We start from the raw sequence: 24,124 nt of genomic DNA on the forward strand, positions 1-24,124 counted from the left end.
TCAATATGTTATAAGGGTTTCAAATACAGATAAACCTGCATTATTTATGTCTTATGGAACAATGCATACAGGTGCCTACAAAATATTCACAGAAAAATAACTAGAACAGAAGAAAGTTAATGCATAAACATAGCCATTATGTTAAGACTGTATCTGACCAACTAGCAATTAGTTAGGGCTAATCAGTCTTACTATTTGGATTTAAATTAGATCAATCTACCTTTTTATGTAACATACTGTATGATTGAGAAGACTGAAGTCTATAGTTTATGCAACCGGCCCCAGAACACCTTAGCAACCACATAACACCCTGGCAACCAGTCAGAACACCCTAGAAACTTTATTGCAATTATACCGTAGTCTAATACAGTGGTTCCCAAACTTTTTCAGTGTGCGGCCCCCCTTGTGTACAGTGCATTTGTTGCGGCCCCCCGAAAGAAAATTTATGACAAAAACAGTTTTAAAATGTAATATTTTAATTCAACAAAACATATAAAATTATACCTAGTAATGTTGTTGGTTAGTTGGCTTATTATTTTTAGGTTTAATTACACAGAATTCATGATAAATAAATGTATTTTATAAAATGTCATAAAACTGGGTCCCCCTGGCACCATCTCGCGGCCCCCAGTTTGAAAACCACTGGTCTAATAAATATTTAGGAATTAGTGATGCGTGTTTCATCTCATAACCTGCAGGCCCCACGGGTCGTGTTGGGCGGGTAAAGGAATTGTCACTTTATTTGCGTGCAGGTTGAGGCGGGTCATTAAAAACGAAATAAAAAATAGCCTATATTAAATATTTGGAAATGTATATTTTCATATTTTATTAGGTTCTTTGATAAGGTTACAACAGTGGCGGCCGGTGACTTCTTTATTCGAGGGCGCACGATGCGAAGTTCGTCACAACATGTATGTAGCCCGTCATGTCTGTGGTTCGTAATTTCAAAATATGTTTGGCGCGTCGAGTGATCCTATGTGCATCACGTGTTTTGTCAAAATAAGTGCCTGCTGCCTGCTAAAGGGTTGATGATAAAAGAGACGCTCGCGTTTGCCAAAACTCGCATTTTGTGAACGTAAGCGTCTCTTTTATCATAAATGGTTTTGACGCGTGTGCAGCAGGCACTTATTTTGACAAAACACGTAATGCACATGGTTCACATGACGCAAGAAACACAATTTGAAAAAGCAAGCAACGCAAGCAACGCACGACACTCGAACACACAAACACATATTTTGAAAACGCAAGCAACACACGACACTCGAACACACAAACACATATTTTGAATTTGCGCCCCTCGAAAGAGCAGACACGAGCTGCCGCTGGGTTACAATACGTAGGTCTATGTAGCAACGCAACTTGTGTAATTTCCCCAAACCTTTGGCCTCACGTCACGAAAGCACCAAGCAGCTCCCGCCGCCAGCCGCAACAACAAAACAAACGTAAAATTTAAAGTGAAGATGGGAGACGAGGTGCGGGAAAAAATTAAGGTCGGGAATTTACATCATTAAAAGAAAAGAACGTCAAGCTGCTTAATCTAATGTTTGGGATGTTTGGTAATGTTCTCAGAAATAGTTGTAATTTAATGTCTGTTTCCAAACACAGCTGAAATAAAGAGTTTTCATTTACATTACAATGCCTAGGATGTCTAGGGGCGGGCCAAATAAGTTCATAATTGCGGGACCCGCGGTTTAGAAAAAACCCTGACATGTGCATCACTAATAGGAATGCTGTGCACACTCCAACTGCACCCTGAGAATTCACTCCATATTAAAGCAATAAGCCCCATGAAGCAGTGGGTTACCAGTGCATTCGCGGAGTACCTAAAACCCCCTTAGCTGTTATAAAATGCACTGTAACCCCACTGCTTTGCGGGGTTTATTGCGTTTATAAAACGGTTACATCATATGCATAGCAGGGTTTCACAAAATGAAACACAAATAAGTTGTGATTATATTAGTACAAATATTACTCTTCCGCCAAACAAAATAGTTCCTCAGAATCAAGTGTGGCTGCAACAGAGCGCAGTTCACAACTAGATGCAGCAAAGACACAATGAAAATATTATTCAAGACTGTGGTGTTTATTTTTATAAATCAACATTCATCTAAAATATACATAAACATTTATATTGTGCAACTGTTGAAGTGATGATCAAATATGCTTGGAAGCATTCTTAACTCTTTCCCCGTCAGCGTTTTTTTTTTAAGTTGCCACCCAGTTTTAGTTTAATGCCTTACAGAAAAATTATCTTCTTTAAATAAACATAAAATATCAAATGAAAAAGAACAATCCATCCGCTTTCAAAAAACAACAACAAAAAACCTTTTCATCCTATCTTCATTTGTTCTCTTATCAGTTATCACCTCTCAAATTTTCAGCTAAAAGCGGAGATAATTCCATTGTTGTGAAGAACTTTTGTAAGAGATCAGATTCAGAGCCATCACACGTCACGCTAAATCCCCCACAACGCTGTTGTGTCGAGTGAATGTGTCAGTGTTTAAGTTGGGTAAGATTGCCATCTAGTGGATAATAGCGGAAATATCAATTTAAGACATACTCAGAGAACGTTTTCTCTTTATTGACGAAATGACTCAACAATATTTATTGACATTTATCTGGATATCGCCATAATTGTGCAAATGTAGAAAAATAAAAAAAATGATTAAAGACTGTGGTGTTTATTTTCATAAATCAGTATGTAGCAACAGTGGCGCAGTGATACTTGTCATGCGGTCTGAACTGTGGGTTTACCGGGGTATTTTATCACGGCTTAGAATGCGTTTCAACCAATCACAATGAAGAACCAGAACGTGCCGTTTTATAATAATACATAATGTTTACATACTGCACAATTTTATCACAGTTTTAGATGTAGGATTTGCATCATATTGTTGCACTTTATACTGCATCGTTTTCAAGAGCATACACTTTAAAAGACATTTTGTATCACGCACTAATTTAATGCAAAAATTGTCACTGCTATCTGTACACATGAGAAATAAACTTGAAACTCTATAGAAACACCTTGGCACAAGGCACCAGAACCAAGCACTGCCCTAGCGACCACCCAAAATATCCTAGGAGCCACATGCCTGATAACAATAAGCGCCGGGACGGATCCGCAACGGATCCGCTCTGAAGTCCGAAGCTTATTGCTACAGTATCAACCAGGCAAACACTCAGAATGCTGCAGCATCATGTCAGTGATTTTGCATATGGGCTTTCTTTAAAAAGAAAACATGAAAATATAATTTGACTTTTAAACTTAAAATTAAGTCTAAGTGAGGGATAATGTACAGGTATAGGCAGCCGGTTGTTATTGCAGAAATAAACCCCAACAGTGTGATCAGGTATCACACTGAAGGGGCTTATTTAACAATAAAAACCTGCTGCCTGTACATTATTCCTCTTATTACACAGCTATTTACCTCATAAGTAAGGTAAGTACATTAAATATTGATTTGAAATATTTTATTAGCTCATTAACAAATGCAGACCTGCCATGAGGAAAACCTGTTTATTTTAAGATTTTAAGACGAGATGTTTAAATGTCACGAACACGCTACTTGGTTTAATCATTTATACTGTAAATATAATGTCATATATGTTATTAATAAAATACTTATTTTGTGTAATATTAAACTGTTCCTGTCAAAATGATTTGCAGCATCTGGGTTACTGTGTGTTATTAGTTTTGAGTGGTTGTCATCTGGCCAATCAGAATCAAGCATTCCAACAAGCTATATATAATTTTAAAGAAAAGTCTACATTATGGCATACCCAACACTCACCTGTAAACGGCTCGCTTGTCTGACTCCAGCTGGGCTTGGGGGTCAAGGGTCACGCTGACCGGGGCGGCCCCAGCTGCCGAAGCTGCAGATATGTGGACATGCTGGGCCTTTGAGTTTTGCTGCGTAGTGCCTGTCATCTAAAGAAAACCGAGAAGAGGAAACTATTATGAAAACTCTTAAAAACATACAGTATGAAAAACGCCTTTAGGTGTACACTATAATCAGGTTCTATTGTTTTTCCAAATTCACCTAACTTCTATTCTAGATTGTAATTGTAAAAATAGCTGATAATTCTTGCTTGAGATAACTGAAACTAAATGACTTCATTCTGAAAAAAAACCATCTCAACCCATTATGGTCTAACATTCTCTGCGCTGATGTGCCAAAGATGCTGATCAACATCATCTTGCTTGTGCGCTTGTTATAGGTGGCTCCCAGCCAGGAGCCGGTGTCTTATCAGATCTGGTTTATGAACGCTTGACTTTGGTGTTTTTAATGGATTACGTGGCTTTAGCTACAAAAGCTGAAATGTGTGTACGATAATCTGCTTTTATCTTCTCCACGAAAGAGGGAAAGAGACAGAAATCCAGATTAAGTTCTACATAAACTGGAGGCAAAAAGTAACTTTGACTTTTTTGTATTCCTTCATTCATTTTTACGGCTGCAAAATCAGGAATTGACTGGCGATGTGTCTGCTGTCTTTGTGTTGCCCATCTTGACAATGTAAGAGTGATACTGACGGCAGCATATGGTCTCATTACCCCTAGGATTTCACATAGGTCACTTTCTGCAGTAAAACATCATTTATGGTTATCGAATAAAAACGCAGTAGCGAGGTGTTGCCCATTAACATAAAAAAAACTTGGAATGTAGCGCAATAATTGCAAAAGTCTATTTGTTTTGTACTGTTGTTCAATGTTGACTAATAAAAATAGAAGTACTGGGCAAAGATTAATCTGTGCTGTGTATAATTATTATGTATATTTAACCACACACACATACTTACATTCATTTCAGAAATGTTTATTTAGATATAATTTTTATTTATTTATATAGAATATATAAAAAATATAAATAAATTATGGCTGGGCATAGATTAATCTAGATTAATCTCATACAAAATAAAAGTATTTTTGCATAATATATGAGTTTGTGCTGTGTATAAATATTATGTATATTTAAACACACACACATACATATATATATATATATAATATAGAATATATAAAAATATAAATAAATAAATAAATAAATAAATAAATAAATATTTATTTATTTATTTATTTATATATACATAATAATTACACACAGCACAAACTCATATGTTATGCAAAAAATTACTTTTATTTTGTAGGCCATTAAGCACTAAAAAATAATAATAATAAAACATAAAAAAAAACTGTCTGGATGCTATTTGAGATGCATTAGTTAGCAACATCCTTAGTTTTTCCCTACATATTTGTCTCATGTGATGCACCTTTAAAAAACAAACCCCGCCACCACGCCGCCCGCCACCAGACCAAAGTGGTTCGAGGGAGGAAGCTGGAAGTCTTAATCCCAGTCTCAAATAGGAAATAAATTAGCTTCTTCACACTTAACTAGCTCTCATTTGCATGTCTCCTCCACCAGCGCGCTGCTTTTGCTTTCGTCTCCCCAGCCTTTAATCCTCAGGGTGGAGGAATACAGCAGCTGGACAGGGAGGGTGGGTTTTGGGGGCTGTGGGACAATGATGCTTCCTTGTGTGTCCCTTAAGATTAACTCAGTACACGTACAAAGAAGATATTACATGATAAATCTTGCATAGGGCTAGAGATATGAATGTACCTCTGATGGTCGCGTTTGGAGACACATCAAACCTCTCTCATACACCTGCTGAAATAAAATTATTTGCTTGTCTTAGCCCAATGGTTCGCAAACTTTTGCGGTATGCGGCACACCTTGTTGTACGGTGCCCCCCTCGTGTGCCCTTTGTGCCCCCCAAAGAAAATGTATGACATAAAACATTCTTAAACATCAAATTTGAATTAAACAAAATGTATTAAGATATAGACGGTCTCAGCAGTAACAACATAAACAAGCGGCTTTCGTGGTCAACACGTAACTTCCGGTAAACTCCGCTAAGAATAAATAACAACAAAGTCCTTTAAACGTAGTTTATTTATATAACAAGCAAAATAAACAACATGTAGATTACCTAAGAAAACCAAAACATTGGTTATTTTCGATAAGGTATTTGTTTAAGAGTTCAGTTTTAGCATCTAGTCAGACCATTAAAAAACCGAAACCGGAAATAAACTTCAGACCAGACGCGTATCGCGTCACCGCACGTGCGTCCGGTGAAAAGGTCTATATGGTGTTGGTAAGTAGCCTTATTTATCTGAGGTTTATTAAAACCGGGGCCCCCATGGCACAATATAAGGTTTTAGAGTGGTTTTAAGCTAAACCAGATAAGCACCATCTGAAAGACTACCTAAACTGACTAAAGTCCAGCTTAGCAAGGTTTGGAGAGAAGATGGACCAGCTCATCTGTTGGCTCTCTTGGTACGACGGTGGAGGGACGCTCTGTGTAGCCATCATGGTCAATGCTGGTGCTGGGGACACATGTTGCATCATGGGATAGCTTCACATGGAGACCCTGAGGAAAAATATATGATTTAGATTGATGGTGGGCAGCTTATCAGAGCAGATAAGCTTAACAATTTTATAATGACAGCAAAATTATAACTTAAATTTACAGTGGTGATTAAATGTAAATAACTGTAGCTGTTACTGTAAATAACTTCAAAAGTGATCCACTGTAAATAGGAAAATTATTTTAGGATCGACCACAAGGTGCTGCTGTACTTAAACTGATAGAAAAACGCACACACACATTTTCCCCCACTTTATAAAACACTGGAAAAAACTCACTTTTTCTTGTTGTTAATGTATAATTTAATAATACAAATAAAAGCTATTCATGCTTTTTTAAACCTTTGTAGACCATTAAACACATATATTCTGCCATATAAATTAAAACATGTATAAATTCAAATGCACAATAATAGTATCTCTAAAATATTTACATTAACTGTACTATATACTCTAATCTGTAATCTAAACAAAAAACAATCGTGCGTGTAGTCTGCCTGTCTAGGAAAGAAATAAACACGCACTTTAAAGTGAAGGCACAAGATGAGTTTGTGTTTTTAAAAGGTAAACATGACAACCTCAGCAGGCCAATCAGGGGCTCATTAGTTCTGTTGTCATAAGAGTAATTGACACTGGGCATAGGAAGGATGGACCCTGGGGACAGTGCACCGCGGGAGGCCCCAACTATAGATAATTGGCCCCATGTTACCACACAGGGACCCCTGGATCCCATTTGAGGGTCATGTATTATCTAGGATAGGACAAATGTTCATTTCCTTTCTTTTTCCACTCCATGTTAACCTGTCTGTTTCAATAATCTTTACAGTCGTTTAATCAATTCGATCACGTGTTTCGTAACAATAGGCAGGGTTTAGATTAATCCAGTTAAATTGTTTTTACAAACATACCTTACAAAAAACATTACTGGTGTGAATCTTGAGACATAAGAATGGCACACTGATATATTTTAGGATATGTCAAGCGAAGGTGTTTCTTAGTTAAAGGGGACATTTCACAAGAATTTTTGTGACGTTTTAGCTCAAAATACCATATAGATAATTTATTATGGCATGTTAAAATTGCCACCTTGTAGGTATGAGCAAAAATTTGTAGTTTTTGGGTGTACCCTTTAAAATGCAAATGAGTTGATCTCTGAACTAAATGGCAGTGCGGTTGTTGAATAGTGCAGATTAAGGTCCGGTGTTATCCCCTTCTGACATCACAAGGGGAGCTAAATTCAAATGACCTATATTTTCACATGCTTTTGCAGAGAATGGTTAACCAAAACTAAGTTACTGGCTTGTTGTTTTGCATATTTTCTAGGTTGCTAAAAGCACTGGGGACCCAATTATAGCACTTATGATATGTCTCCTTTAAGAAAGCTCAAACAAGCATTTTAGTATTGGATTAGACTTAAGCCCTGTCCTGGAAACTGCCCACTTTTGAAAGATAGATTTTGAAAATTTTACATTTAAATTTGAATAAAGTTGTATAAATAAAAATATCAAATTAGTCTCAATAAAGTATACATGTTTGTCTTCACAAAAATTAAATTAAATGTGACTGCAAACTAGGCTTTGTTATTTCTTTTCATGTTATGTAGTATAAAGTTGGTGCCTACAAAATTTATTAGCATAAACATCTTTGAAGATGCAAACATATTGTCTCTGCAGTATTGATCCAATCTGAGTGCATTACAAAAATAAAAAAGCAAATTTATGAAACATAAAGGGATAGTTCAAAAATGAAAATTTTGCTATTATTTACTCACCCTCAAGTTGTTGCAAAATTTAATACAAAAAATTTAATAAAAATTTCTTTCTTCTGCTAAACACAAATGAAGATATTTGTAATGAACCAGGAAACAGAAGCACCATTGACTTCCATATTAGGAAAAATACTACTATGGAAGTCAATTGTGCTCAAAAAATGGTTTGGTTACAAACATTGCTTAAAATATCTTCATTTGTGTTCAGCAGAATAAAGAAATTAATTTTCTTTTTTTTTTGGTGAACTATCCCTTTAAATAAGTGTTAAAATCAGATAAATTTGCCGTTAATTCCTTTTATATGAATCTTATGGAGTCAGACACGCTTAAAGCTTCACCAAGCATCCGAAAGACGCTTGACCTCCCCAAAAATAGACCACAATTGAGTTGCGAGCATTTAGTGAAGCTAAGAATTGTAAAGAAAGAATACTAAAGATGCGAAGCAATCACATGTAATTACAGAGACAGAACTCTGGGAAAGAGCAGAACAATCACATCTGCGGTGTAAATGTGGGAGGGACCTCTGCTCCCATCTGTAATTACACAAGACATAAATCACTCATTTAAAACCTGACCTATAAAGTTCCTTCTGTGCTTTAGTAATAGTCATCTTCTCCCTTGAGAACCGCTTGTTAGCTTCGTCTATTCATGGAAACAGCCTATATCTTCACAGCTTGAAATCTCAGACACAAAGCATTTGTTTATAGGCGAATGCATATGTATTGTTTTAATCTAAATGGATGCATCAAAGCAGCTCGATAATTCTGTAAACAGCAGAGACGAATTCTCGGAAACCAAGGAACCGTTAGGGGACGGTTGCGAATACAGCAGGGATGCCAGGTCTGTTAGACGTGAACAGGATGTAACCTTCTCCTCAGACATCAGACAGACATCAGCCCGGGAAAACAGGAAAGATTTTTCCTGCGGCTCATCTTCAGGTTGGCTACAGCGTGTGGAAAAGCGGTCGAAGGGGCCAAGACAAACCAAGCATCTATTTTAAGGAGATCACACAGACACTCGGCACAAAGGGGGTTATGGGTAATCATTATCATAAACACCATTAGAACCTCAGCACTCGAAACGTTTCATGTTGGACACGTGAGGAATTTTCCAAGCGCAAATTAGATTCCGGCTTGGCATTGCATATTTTATGAAGCTGGTCCAAATCATACAAATTGAGAATGTTGTGTGCGCGCTCGTGTGTGTGTGTGTGTGCGCGTGTGTGATCTGTATACTGATTACACACCGCGTTTGTGTTCCCGTTCCAAGTGCTATCAGCCGAAAGGCATCTTCACTGTTATCTCTCCTCATTTTAATTGCAAATTTTGCAAGCGAGTTGGTAATTAAATGGAAAATTGCACATTAATTGATGAGACTAAAGATAAAGCAATTCCAATTATTGCGCTGTATTTTAAGAAGGCCTCCCAAGTCTCCGTCCCTCAAGTGGGGCGCTACCCAATACTATGGCATCATGATAATAATGCAAACACGCTTTGTATATACTAAAGCAGGTTAACGGCTTCATCCTTCCTCCAACAAACAAAGACATTGACCCGTCCGTGCACAAATTCTTTAGGCTAAGGGTCTGTACTGATTAAGCCTTCCGGCTTGCTCTTTTAAAACACATCATCACACCTTCTGACTTAACATGCAGAGTATTGATCTCAATGCATTTGTCAATACAAACACATCGAACCGTTGACTGATATATAGTCAAAAACTTCTTCCCATGTCATGCCGTGTAAAGTCCAGACATTCACTTTAAAAGCGCTATGTAAATTAAATTGAATTTAATAAAATAAATTGAACATCACACAAACAGTAGCATAGAGGTGAAATCTCTAACAGCGGGAAACAAATCATTAGCATATACACTCACCCAAAGGATTATTAGGAACACCATACTAATACTGTGTTTGACAGAACTGCCTTAATTCTACGTGGCATTGATTCAACAAGGTGCTGAAAGCATTCTTTAGTAATGTTGGCCCATATTGATAGGATAGCATCTTGCATTTGATGGAGATTTGTGGGATGCACATCCAGGACACGAAACTCCCATTCCACCACATCCCAAAGATGCTCTTTTGGGTTGAGATCTGGTGACTGTGGGGGTCATTTTAGTACAGTGAACTCATTGTCATGTTCAAGAAACCATCAGAGGATGGGTACATGGTGGTCATTAGGGCATGGACATGGTCAGAAACAATGCTCAGGTAGGCTGTGGCATTTAAACGATGCCCAATTGGCACTAAGGGGCCTAAAGTGTGCCAAGAAAACATCCCCCACACAATTACACCACCACCAGCAGCCTGCACAGTGGTAACAAGGCATGATGGATCCATGTTCTCATTCTGTTTACGCCAAATTCTGACTCTACCATCTGAATGTCTCAACAGAAATCGAGACTCATCAGACCAGGCAAAATTTTTCCAGTCTTCAACTGTCCAATTTTGGTGAGCTTAGGCAAATTGTAGCCTCTTTTTCCTATTTGTAGTGGAGATGAGTGGTACCCGGTGGGGTCTTTTGCTGTTGTAGCCCATCCGCCTTAAGGTTGTGCGTGTTGTGGCTTCACAAATGCTTTGCTGCATACCTGGGTTGTAACGAGTGGTTATTTCAGTCAAAGTTGCTGTTCTATTAGCTTGAATTAGTCGGCCCATTCTCTTCTGACCTCTAGCATCAACAAGGCATTTTCGCCCACATGACTGCCACATACTGGATGTTTTTACCTTTTACTACACTATTCTTTCCAAACCCTAGAAATGGTTGTGCGTGAAAATCCCAGTAACTGAGCAGAGTGTGAAATACTCAGACCGGCCTGTCTGGCACCAACAACCATGCCACGCTCAAAATTGCTTAAATCATCTTTCTTTCCCATTATTACATTCAGTTTGGAGTTCAGGAGATTGTCTTGACCATGGTTCACTTTTTACGCGTACAGAAGAGTCTGCGCAAAGTGCGTTTTGACCAATTTTCATTATAAGAAGAGTGTGAGCGTACTGTACGTGCACCGCCAGATTTTTGAAACCCGTGTACATTGGTCGCACATGCGCGTACAGAACATAGTACGTATGAGGTGATACATTGCATTTTGTCACAATGCACATGTGGCGCACGTCTGTGTACATTTACGAGTCAAATAAATTACTTTGCGACCACATGCGTACATTCTCGTACACGCAAAGAACAGTCTACACTCCCGGATTAGCGTTAAACCACATTAGTGATTGTGCAAGCTTATGCAATATAGATTTGTGTGCTATTACCTTAGTGGCTTACAAATACAATGCACTGAAAAATGCAAGTGAAATGCTTGCATTCCTGCTAACATGTGAAATAAAAAGATGTGATATTGAATGTGCGAGTCAAAGTAAAATTTTCGAATATAATTAAAAAGGATTTATGCACCAAGACGAAAGGGGACAGTGTAAATGACTTCATTCATTCAGTAAACAACATCATATCTTTTGGAGTAGGCCATTCACTCAGGACACCCTAGCAACCACATTATGCAATAAAACACCCTCAAAATGCCTAGCAACCATAAAGCAATGCCTTGGAAACCACAGCACCCTAGCACTGTGGAAGTGAATTGTAGTATACAGTGGAGCTGATTGTATCTTCATGCCTTGAGCTCTTAATTACAGCTAGCAGGAGAGCGCTTTGGGAAATGGAAAGTAAAGGGGAAATGTATTGAACACGTCTGGTGTGTGTCTGAGAAAGAAAAATGCCAGGATGGTAACCTTCTTCTCATCGATACCGCTCTCGCAGACCCCTCGGCCACGATCGCTGGGCTGTTTGATCACAGTGTTAATTAACACAAACACCTTGTGGAAACCTGGTACTGATGAAGGTAATGGAGCGACGACGAGGGCTTGTTGATTAACGACAAACGATGCATGCTAATTCGCTCTACAGTACACATTAGAAAAGCATACTTTACTTTTAGTTTCACATATAACTTTATATACTTCTACAACTGAAAGAGGACCGTCATAAACCTCTACTTTTCATTAGTATCTCATTAGGGATTTAGGGTAATCTAAGCGCTAATAAAACATCAAAAATTCATTAAAGTATAACATTTTGTAACACTGTTTTTAAATGACTGGTTTGGGATGCATTTAAAGTGCATCTACAGTACCGTTCGCAAAAAGTTTAATAACAGCTGACTGAAGTGTTTCTCAAAATCAAAAAAAATCTTTTAATCTAGAAGAAGATGATTTTTTTTTATTTAAGCCAGCACTGGGTCAAAAAAGGACAAACCCAGCATTTGGGTTGTTAACCCAGAAAAAAATGTATATATGACAAACAACCCAGCATTTTGAGTTGAAACAACCCAGCACTGGTTCAGTTATAACCCAATGGGTTGGCGTCATTCTTTTTTGACCTAATGCTGGGTTGAAAAATAACCCATAAACATGTAGAAAAAAGTATAAGTGTGCCAACATATTCAATTCTTTGTTTAAAAAAAATATATACAGTACTGTGCAAAAGTCTTAGGCCACCATGCCACAATTAGATGTGTTGTTTTTTATGTTATAGTGGTCGTATATAATTGTTTTTCAGTCTCTTTAATAGAATACAACCAGAAAATACAGGAAATGTGTATATAGTATTACAAACCTTATAAAAATGTAAACTTGAGCAATAGCAGGAAACTCCAGGATCTGTTAAACCTAAATAAAATTAAATCCTAATTTCTAATTTTAAAGAAATTAGTCTTTTTACTTAATTCTGCTCAAAAACGCTCAAGATGTGTTAAGTGCCATACTGTTAGACTTAACTGTAATTTCTACAGTTATTTACCACAAAATGCCCAGTAAAATTCCATTATTTTCTTTTCCAGTTCATTACTGTAATATGCATTGCATTATGGTATTAAAATTTAATTTACAGTGATTTACTGTATGTTTTGAATTTGCGGTAGACTGCTGTAAAACAACGCAGTTGTGCTACTGTAGTTGAATAAAACAGTGTTATAAAAACATATAAAATGAAAAAATAAAATATATCTGTGAAATGAAATACGTTTTATTTGTTATGCATTTAGCAGTGAAGCAAATTTCTAAATGTAAATTGTTTTTCAGCAGTGAAAAAAATCTATTGAGAATTGTAGATAGAAACAAGAAAGGGATTATGGATAAATGTTTGACCGTCAGTTTGAATTTGACCTCAAGACTTCAAAAAACTACTGATGCAAGATTTCGCTCCTCAGAGTGTCGGGAGAGTGACAGAAGAGGCTATTTGGGGAGTGAAAAAACTAGGTTACAGTGAGGGTATTATACTGTAAAATGGAACTGCTGTAAAAGCATCATACTGTAAAAACATGTACAGTTATGGTACTGTAATGGGGCAGTTACAGTGAGTTACCGCATATACAATAAAAAGTCTAACAGTGCAAGAGAGGTCACACTAAACACCAACAATGCCTAAAGAAGACATTTAGTCCTGAAAATGAAATTTTTTATTGTTTTTTTTTGTACATATTTCCTGTATTTTCTGTTTGTCTCTGTATAAAGTAGATTGAAAAATAAACATGGATGGATATTAAAAATTCTAAAACAACAAGTCTGGTGGTGGTGGCCTAAGACTTTTGCACAGTACTGTATATTTATGCTTTTAGTCATAACATAACTCCCATTGTGTTATACCATAGTTTTGATGAGTTTACTATTTTTCATAATTATACCCAGGGAACACACATAAAAAATGCATGAATACCTTTAACACATTGTAAATTGCTTTGGATTAAAGCATCTGCCACATGCATAAATGTATTGCAGATTGAGGAAAAAATATAAATTAAGCATGAGTAAGTGTTTCTAAACATTTGAACTATACCCTATAGTGTAATACAGTGCATCTATTGTATTAGTAGACAAACAGGGATGCAGGCATATAAATGCTACATTTAAGCTGTAAAATGTAACAAATAGCTCAAGATTTCCACATAAACAGATGACACATATCATTCTACAAGAAATCCAAAGTAGTGGCATCCACCCAAACATCTGCAACTGCTCCCGCTATCAGCTCCAAACAAATGTCGGATAGTTGCCATGTACTGAATCCTTCCCCCTGAGACACGCATCCTTGTTCCATGTGCACAATTCCGAAGGATCAAAGATGTGTGTGAGGGCAACGACTTCCTCTTAGTTAGAAACATCCTTTGTGGCCGGGCCGCAGAGCACTCGGCGTGCGAGCGGGTGCCGAGAATGAGCAGCAGGTTTTTTCCCAGTTAAGCAAAAACAGGTGACGTCTGAGGTATACAGGAGGAAGTTGTTTGCGGTTTATAGACCCCATTCATCATCATCCACAGAGTCTCCCCCTGTGTCTCACAGCTAGCCCTTACATCTGCGATGAGAGTGTTTTATATATCTGTTTACTACTAGACAGGCTGGCAAACCGAAGAATCGACAGACCTTCACTTTTCCTCAAAATACTTCCTGAAAGTACTTTCAACAGCAGATTTATTTAAAGGTGAAGTGTGAAATATGCGTTAATGTCAACAAATTGTATTTTCATACAGGTTAACCTGAACACTCCCCTATTTGCCATTGGTCAGACGTACAGGAAATCCCACCCAAACTCGTGCGATACTGCATTGGGTTTGTCAGGATATTCAAACAAACAGAGCAATGTTTAGATAGCACCACCGGGGTTTAAACTTTTTAGAAAAATTAACCAAAACATTTTTCCTGTATTACTCAGTGGTAAAGCATTGCGTTAGCAGTTTTTTTGTACGATTTGCCTTGAGCCCTGTGACGTTTGGGTTAGGTGTGGAGTTACCTTATAGTTTTTTTATGATAATTATACGTTTTTGCCTGATTAACTTCGTACTGATTCATAAGAATTACCCAGTCTCATGTAGATGCATATAAATAGCACGAAGTGTGAAAATCGTGCAATACATAAACCAAATTCCACTTTGGCGTGCATATGATACACCAGTCCTTCCCATTCACTTAAACGGCACATCTTTTTTTGTCGTTTTATTTATTGGTTTCTCCATTTTTTCTGTTTTTTAAACTATTTGCGCTTGGGTTTAGATTTGAGATTTGCTTAAGAAGGTCATTTAATATACAGGTTTCTCCATGTTTTTCTCTATATTTAAAGTGACACTTTGTAGTTTTTTCAACCTACATAATATATTTTTCAAGACCCTTGTGATGGTACATCAACTTCAAATAGGTTGAATGACATGTCTACCATAGCCTGACGGGGTCTGTATCGCTTTTACTTGTACTTTTAAACTTGGGGTTTCGGGTAATAACCTAAAGGAGGAGGAGGGGTTCCTGACCGATGGTGACTTGGCCGTCATGCTTTTGGACTAGTAAGTAATGCTATATTGCTTGCATTTATAACTTAAGTCCTGTCTGGGGCCCGAACATTGATTTTTTTACGTTAATTTTACTGGAGTCTACTTGGAGAGTGTAGAGAGAGACTTATATCAGTTCTTATTACAGTGCTGCGCGCTTATGGCCTCTAGGGGAGCTAGACGTGAAAAATACATGTCTAGCACCCCCTAGTGGCCAAAAAGTTCCGCGGTGTGCCCTTTAAGCCATGGTCGCTTGAAGTTGGGGTTAGAATTGGGGTTTGGGTTAGGATGTCATTTTTATATAACAAAAAGATGTTCTAACCCTAAACCCAATAGAAAATTGTAAAAAAATTGTAAAAAGCAATGAATAAAACGACAAAAAAAGATTTGCCGTTTAAGTAAATGGGAAGGACTGGCGTATCATATTCACGCCAAAGTGGAATTTGCCCTATGTATTGCATGATTTTCACACTTCGTGCTATTTATACGCAACTCCGTGAGACTGGGTTCAAATTACCCAACTCGTAAAATTTTTATGAAATTTTATGAAATCAGCCTGGATAAAAAATATATCTGTTTGAATGCACTTTAAGTCCCATGGATCAAAGCATCGGATAAATGCATTAAAATTTAAAAAAAATGCTTATTTAGCTGTCCTTGAATTTTAACATAGAATATTGCAAAGTGATTATCTGGAATGAAAACAATCAAACTCTTCATGTTTAAATATTGGTAGGCTACAACACTTTCCCTTGTACTTTTCCCAAACAATTGCTGAGCTTCAAAGGGAGCATGCAATGAGTTATTTTAAACAAACAAAACAATGTTTAGAAAGCTTCACCAGGTTTAAACTATTTAGAAAAATCTACCAAAAATTGCTTATTTAGCCGTCTTTGAATTCTAACACAGTATGTACTGCATCAACTTGAAAGTGTTCGACTTGAAACTCTTCATGTTTAAATGTTGGTAAACTACAACACTTTCCCTTGTAGTTTTCCCAAACAAATGTTGAGCATCAAAGCGAGCGTGCAACGAGAAAAGAATATGCGAATGTGATTTTCCTGGCTCCTTTTCCATGTATCCTGTGCGGAAGTTTGTCAGTCACAGATGCTGTGGGGAATGCAATGAATAATTTTAAACAGTGTGCTTGTGTCACAAATGGCCAGATATCATGAATCTTAATGTCCTGAGTCAGGCCTTCTCCAAAGTGAATACATAAAAACGGCCCACCTGAATTCATTTGTTACATTAGGGGCCTTTCCGTGGAAGATTTGCAATGCATTCTGAGCGTGTGAGGGAGTGTTTTGAGAGAAGAAGAGGACGGTGGTCCAAGATTTGATTATTAAGAGGGGAAAAGACCAATATGTTGGAGCAGATCCCCTGTACAGAGACAGAAAAGTCCATACCGGGCTCGCAGTAAACACACACGTGTGCAAACATACACCCAAGGGCTAAACACCTTCAGGCAACATGCCGCATTTACTACATCTTTTTGCATATCTATATACACACACAAACATAAATAACACAGTCTGGGAGGCTCAACGCCCCAGTACTGCTCATTAACCTGTAGAATCTGCAGGTGGAGTAATCGGTGATATTCATGAGATCAGATTTCTCTCGCTTAAAGTTTTAAGTTTGGGTTTTCTACAAAACTGAATAAAAATGTAACGCTGATCATTTTCTCCAATTGCTATCTGTAATTTTTTAATAAGATGGAAGGTCAAGTCAAACGCATTGCATTGTGGGACACAGCATGCCACACAGTGTTCCGAAGGCATACACATAATCGTAAAAGATCTGCAGACTGTGCACAGTATGCATACTGTATTCAATTAGAAACGCACCCTTTGTGTCTGACACATTCATATTCTACAAAGAGAATTCATCTAATCTATCTTCAATTTCGGTTGCCTTTGTGTTTATGCTAATGATTGTTTAGATACGGCAGATCTAGAAATAATTCCAAAGTGTCCTGCTTTTTAAAATTAGATTAAAGTCTTCGCTGAAATGGGTGTTGAGGAAACTTACTGTGTGGTGAAATTTTGTTATTCCCATCGGCCTGATGGTTCGCATGCAAATGACCTCATTAGCATAGCTAAAAGCTTTTATTATAATTAGCATTTTCTCAATAGACGCCACGGTACGGAAACAATGAAGCCTAAAAGAATTTACCCGTTCACGAATGCATTTTCTTTTCGAATTCTGAACACATCTATCTACAGTTATCTTAAAAATAAAGGTGCTTAAAAGGTTCTTTTTTACGGCGATGCCATACCAGTTTTGGTTCCTTAAAGAACTTTTTCGTTATAGTCTAAAAAAAACTTTTTTTAGCTAGAAAGGGGGGAGGGTTAAAGCTATTTCATGCATCCTGACTTATTACCACTGTTTAAGAGTTAAAGTGTCAAAAAAAAACAGTAAGATGTATTTCTGTGCCGAAATACAGATTTTCTTTTTACATGAAAAAATAATACGTAACAATCCTGCTTTATTTCGTTTATAGGAAATTTCAGTGCAGGAAGTACAGTGGAAGTCTTTTAACCGGAATAGCGCACGCACACACCAAACAACAAAAGCTGACATGAAATCAACGTCACCAAAGAAGTGTGTTGTTGATTATGAAGGAAATTTAAAGGTGATATAGAATGATTGAAAGGGGTTTTATCCTTGTTCTGTGATGTGACATTTAGACGACAACAACATTTTGGTTGGGTCTGTAATGCCTTAGAAGCTTCCTAAAAAACTTCTCTCAGAAAGCTATATTAGGGTGGGGGATTTTAAAACGCATGGTTTTGCACCTGGCGTCCCTTTGGGCTTAACTGGCAACCTCAATGTGAAATGCAAGCACTTGATGCTGATTGGCTGCCTTTGCTGCCACTCAAAAGAATGTAAACTTCGCCGTCTATAGACCACGGACAGACCAAAATTCTGTCCCAAATGGCACACTCCGGACTTGTGGTCCTCCTGAGAGTCCACCATTGATGACATCATGTAGTGCAGACTTTAGGGACCCTTGATGCGGTCTTCGGCACCCACGTGGGGGCAAAGGGGGCGATGATGAGCACACTTCGTAGCGTAAAAATAACAGATGGGACACCCTACGCCTACGAACTCGTAGACTAATGCCGAGTTCAGACTGCACGATTTTAGCCCTGATTTTGACTCGCCGACAGGTTTTGAGAAATCGCTGACAAATGCCCGAAATCACCGTCAAATCGATGCTCGTGCACGCGAGTCACAATCACACAGTGTGAATTATCAAGGACGTGATCCGAGAGAATCGCAGACGAGTTCCCGACACTCTTGGCATGCTAAATATCTGGACCAGTCGGCGATTCAAAATCATGCCGTGTGAAATGTGTTTGGACTGAAAATAACATCAGCGATGACCTACAGCCAATGAGAGAGCAACATACAGGACAGCTGGAAGTTTGGGGAGGAGTCTCTCCAAACATTTCCTCCTTCATAATCTTTATTTCTTCTTCTTTCGGCTGCAATTGCAAACGAGCACACCATCACTTTGTAAGGTAAGCTTCTTGCGAGCTCCAAATTTTAATAACAATTCCAGTCTCACGTGAGAACTCCAGTCTTGACTTCGCGTTGTTTCCTTTGCGTCACCTCTCACGTGCGTTTGGTTGTGAGGTGTAGTTTGCAGACCAGGACAAAGTTATTGGCGATTCTGCGCAATTTAAGGCCACGTGACAGAAAGTCCACATGAAGTGCGCCATTTGGGACAGGGCCATAAAAGAGCACACCTTAGAACGCAACTCACCATTTCGCCTTGAACTTCGTGAACTTTTACTACTCTATACAGTAGGTACTTAAGATTAACATGAGATACGCAGAAGCAGCAGCTTTAACATTTACTGGTGAGATTTGGTTAACATGATGATAGCTGCCATTAAGCAATTTAAACTATGATGGAAACTGCTAAGGATATCCGCTTGATTATTTTCAATACATTTGTGGCAAGTGGTTGAGATAAAGAAGAGTTGTGTACATAGTACAGTTATAATGTATCACAAGCTAAGGGCGAATGAGATAATAGCACTATTCTGAATAGAAGTAAATGTGGCCTAAGCACCATCTAAAGGTGATCACATAGCAATCACTAGAAAAGCTTGAACTAAAATGTAACAATAGCCATTAGATGAAGCTTTGAATATTCTTACTTTTGCATAGCTTGATTGCATTGTGTGTTTATGCTATTCTTATCGTTACTCTGTTGCAATAGCATGCAATGCATTGCATCTCAATGTTATTAATGCATCCAAGAGCGAGGGTCTGGTTTACACACGATCAAGTTTTCTTACAGCTGATAAAAATCAGAATATTGAAGGCTGGAATTCTGCTAAAATTGAAGCTCCTGAGCTTGTAGAGGAAGAAGATAATCTTCAAGAGTTTGCTGTCGAATCGGTTTGGTCGCTCTCATGTTAAGCAGAGATATGGGTAAGGGGACGGTGTATCTTATCTCGGTTTTTGATCTATAGGGTTGTTTAAATAGATACTTGCTAAGCTTACCGGAAAGTGGCCAGGTCTGCCACACGGCAAGACTTTGGGTATGTGCCACAATAACAACGGAGCAGTCCGTAATAAATGTGTTGTTAGATCGCTGAAGCAGTCTGTGCTAATATAGCATTCTGTTTAAGTGATCCTTTGATGGCATGATTTTTGAAAGTGATGCTTTGACAGATGGAAACGGTAGCTGTTTATGCCAGGCTTTTACCCGTCACTCAATCTGTTCATTTCCGCCCGTTTCCTGGTAATGAAAGTTAACTTATCCATAAGAGGAACTCTATTCTGACCCATATTTTTAAAGAGTAATGTCTGTAAATCTATACTTATTACTTTTGAATTAAATTACAGGGATATTTTTCACTGTTTTTGTGGCATTTTATGTACATTCATACACAGAGATGTTCGCACTAACAATCCTAAATATTTCTCCTACATCAATGAGATTAAATGGAGAGCAAATGCTTAAGTCTTCTGCATTCCAGAAATCTCACAAATTTCAGACAATGTCACAAACTGACCTTAGATTTGCAAAGTCTGCTAGATTTCAAAATGAACTCAAACATTTCTCATCAAATTGACCCAAATCCATATTATTTTACAGCTTGATATCCATAATGCATTTTAACAATTGTCTCATTTTTATTGCTTCTAAGCAATTGAACTAAGTTTCTGGTTCCTTTAGATGTCCGTCAAACAGTCGGTAAGTGGGTGAAAATCGGCTGCAAAGTGGACCAAGCCTTATGCCATTTAGTCAAAGATCATGTTATCCTTCCGAAGGCATTAAACTCTGTGAAATGTGTACTATAGTTCCATCAATGAGGATAATAAATAAGGTGCTATGTGTAAAGCGAGACAGAGAGCATGAGATGGCTTTGCCAGGAATGTGGCAGTAGGATTAGTCTGAGGGTGATCAGCATGCAGAGGATTCAAACCCATTCCATTCCTTTCCAAAAAAAAAGAAAACTTTTGGAGGATATGTGTGTGTGCGCTGATGGGGAAAGTCACGGGGGGCTAATGAGAGGGGGGATTATCACACATACTCTCTCTTTCTCTCTCTCTGACTGCTCTGTTGTCAGCAGATTCCTAATGAAGAGTTTCGATTTCAAAAGAGCACTGCATAGTCTTGGCCACGGGCAGGTACGTTCGGACCGACCAGGCGAACCCTGCGGGTGGGTGAAATGATAGGTGCGCACTTCTGAGCTTCAGTTAAAATTCATAGTATTTACCGTATGACGAGGTTACTGACCGGAGTACAGCTGTTTAAATCAACACAATTCATAAGGGAGGTGTAAGAGCATGGTAAAGACAAACCACTGAGGTAATGTGAACCCAACATAATGTTGTACTTGGCAGATGGAGGTTCGATGGAGGTCAGTGGGTGAAAATGTAAAGAGACCGCAAAGAAGTATTTTTTGTTTTTACCCTTTGTGCTGCTCATTTGTATATATACCTATCTTTCTATTTATCTACCTGTCTGTCTGCCCATTTACTTGTCTTTCTGACTATCTACCTGTCTGTCTGTCTGTCTATCTACCTGTCTTTCTGTCAGTCTGTCTATCTACATGTTTGTCTGTCTGTCTATCTACTTTTCTAACTATCAATCTGTCTATCTACATGTCTGTCTGTCTATCTACCTGTCTGTATGTATGTCTGTCAGTCTGTCTGTCTGTCTATCTACTTGTCTGTCTGTCGGTCTGTCTGTCTATCTACCTGTCTGTCTGTCTATCTACCTGTCTGTCTGTCTATCTACCTGTCTGTCTGTCTATCTACCTGTCTGTCTGTCTGTCTATCTACCTATCTGTCTACATTTCTGTCTGTCTGTCTGTCTATCTACCTATCTGTCTACATTTCTGTCTGTCTGTCTGTCTGTCTACCTGTCTGTCTGTCTGTCTGTCTATCAGTCTGTCTGTCTGTCTACCTGTCTGTCTGTCTGTCTGTCTGTCTGTCTGTCTGTCTATCTGTCTGTCTGTCTGTCTGTCTGTCTGTCTATCCATGTCTGTGTCTCTTTGTTTGTCTGTATGTCTGTCTATCTGTCTGTCTGTCTGTCTGTCTGTCTGTATGTCTGTCTGTCTGTCAATGTCTTTGTCTCTTTGTTTGTCTGTCTGCCTATCTCTGTCTGTCTGTCTGTCTGTCTGTCTGTCTGTCTGTCTGTCTGTCTGTCTGTCTGTCTGTCTGTCTGTCTATGTCTGACTGTCTATCTCTCTCTTTGTTTGGTTGCCTGTCTATCTCTGTCTGTCTGTCTAAATGTCTATGTCTATGTATGTATGTCTGTCTGTCTGTCTGTCTGTCTATGTCTGACTGTCTATTTCTCTCTGTTTGGTTGCCTGTCTATCTATTTTGTATGTCTGTCTATTTACATATTTCTGTCTGTCTGTCTGTCTGTCTGTCTGTCTGTCTGTCTATCCATATCTGTGTCTCTTTGTTTGTCTGTATGTCTGTCTATCTGTCTGTCTGTCTGTCTGTCTGTCTGTCTGGCTGTGTCTATGTCTATGTCTATGTCTATGTCTATGTCTATGTCTATGTCTATGTCTATGTCTATGTCTATGTCTGTCTGCCTGCCTGCCTGCCAGTCAGTCAGTCAGTCAGTCAGTCAGTCAGTCAGTCAGTCAGTCAGTCTATCTGTCTCTATGATTTTTGGCTGTCTATTTATGTATTTCTGTCTGTCTGTCTGTCTGTCTATGTCTGACTGTCTATTTCTCTCTGTTTGGTTGCCTGTCTATCTATTTTGTATGTCTGTCTATTTACGTATTTCTGTCTGTCTGTCTGTCTGTCTGTCTGTCTATCCATGTCTGTGTCTCTTTGTTTGTCTGTATGTCTGTCTGTCTGTCTGTCTGTCTGTCTGTCTGTCAATGTCTTTGTCTCTTTGTTTGTCTGTCTGTCTATCTCTGTCTGTCTGTCTGTCTGTCTGTCTGTCTATGTCTGACTGTCTATCTCTCTCTTTGTTTGGTTGCCTGTCTATCTCTGTCTGTCTGTCTAAATGTCTATGTCTATGTCTGTCTGTCTGTCTATGTCTGACTGTCTATCTCTCTCTTTGTTTGGTTGCCTGTCTATCTATTTTGTATGTCTGTCTATTTACGTATTTCTGTCTGTCTGTCTGTCTGTCTGTCTGTCTGTCTGTCTATCTATGTCTGTCTGTCTGTCTATCCATGTCTGTGTCTCTTTGTTTGTCTGTATGTCTGTCTATCTATCTCTGTCTATCTATATCAGTATGTCTGTTTGCTTGTATTTCTATCTGTCTGTGTGGGTCTCTGCCCTTTTGACTCTGTCTGTCTGTCTCTTTGTCTGTCTGTTTATCATAAATTAAAAGCATTTTCCTTAATGGAGGGAAAAGTGGGTAAACATGGGAAAAGACGTCAGGCGGAAAAGAATGTATTTACTTTTTGCCCTGCCCATCTATCTGTCTGTCTGTCTATCTGTCTGTTTGTCTGTCTATCATGAACAACTGTCTGCTAAAGCCTCACATTTTTTCTGAAAGAAAAAAGACATTCTGCCAAAAAGGAAGCTGGTGCACAGGGAGACCAGGGTGTCCACGGAGTAATCGCAGTGCACAGAGTCATTAAAAGTTCTTGAAAGTTCCATAAACTGAACACGGTGAAATCGCAAAATCTCTAAATGTTCTGCAGTTCTGAGTTTGACACGAGCGAAGACTTCCCGAAGTGCAGATTTGGTACAGTGTAAGAAAGGAACAGACAAGTCCGGCGGAGCAAAAATGAGCATGGTGGGATAATGAGGAGATGTTTGCTGCTCTTGGCCGCGACAGCTGATGTTTGTCTTTGCGTACGGCCCGGAGCTACGCCGAATGGAATCCTTGGAAACTCCAAACAATCCAATATTAAATTTCCTCTGCAATGCCACAGGGAGAGAGAGAAACACGAGCAGGCAAGAGCAGGCAAAAGAAGGCAGAGGGGAGATGAGAGGAAAGCGAGAGAGCGCAAGACAAAATACACTCACGGAGGGTGAGAAGATGAGATGTGGCGAGTGTGGAGAAACTGAAAGACCGAACAGGAGACTTCGAAAGAGAGAGAGAGAGATAAAATGACAGGTTATTTCGAATGGAAAGTTTTTCTTTGGCCATCACCAGAACTGAGCCAA

At 38.5% G+C, this 24,124-nt stretch overlaps 1 protein-coding gene across 1 annotated transcript in view; it reads right to left on the reverse strand.

Annotated features, from left to right (window-relative positions):
- pknox2 (pbx/knotted 1 homeobox 2) overlaps positions 1-24,124 on the reverse strand; it is a 98,341-nt gene that overhangs the window by 40,708 nt on the left and 33,509 nt on the right. The window contains exons 3-4 of the mRNA XM_073874673.1: positions 6,316-6,429; positions 3,795-3,926 (exon numbers count right to left, since the gene is read on the reverse strand). Coding sequence (XP_073730774.1) covers positions 3,795-3,926; positions 6,316-6,407 — 224 coding nt within the window. The 5' untranslated portion in view covers positions 6,408-6,429. The remainder of the gene's footprint in view (positions 1-3,794; positions 3,927-6,315; positions 6,430-24,124) is intronic.

Source organism: Misgurnus anguillicaudatus, chromosome 12 (genome assembly GCF_027580225.2).
Source record: "Misgurnus anguillicaudatus chromosome 12, ASM2758022v2, whole genome shotgun sequence".
NCBI classification, from domain to species: Eukaryota; Metazoa; Chordata; class Actinopteri; order Cypriniformes; family Cobitidae; genus Misgurnus; species Misgurnus anguillicaudatus.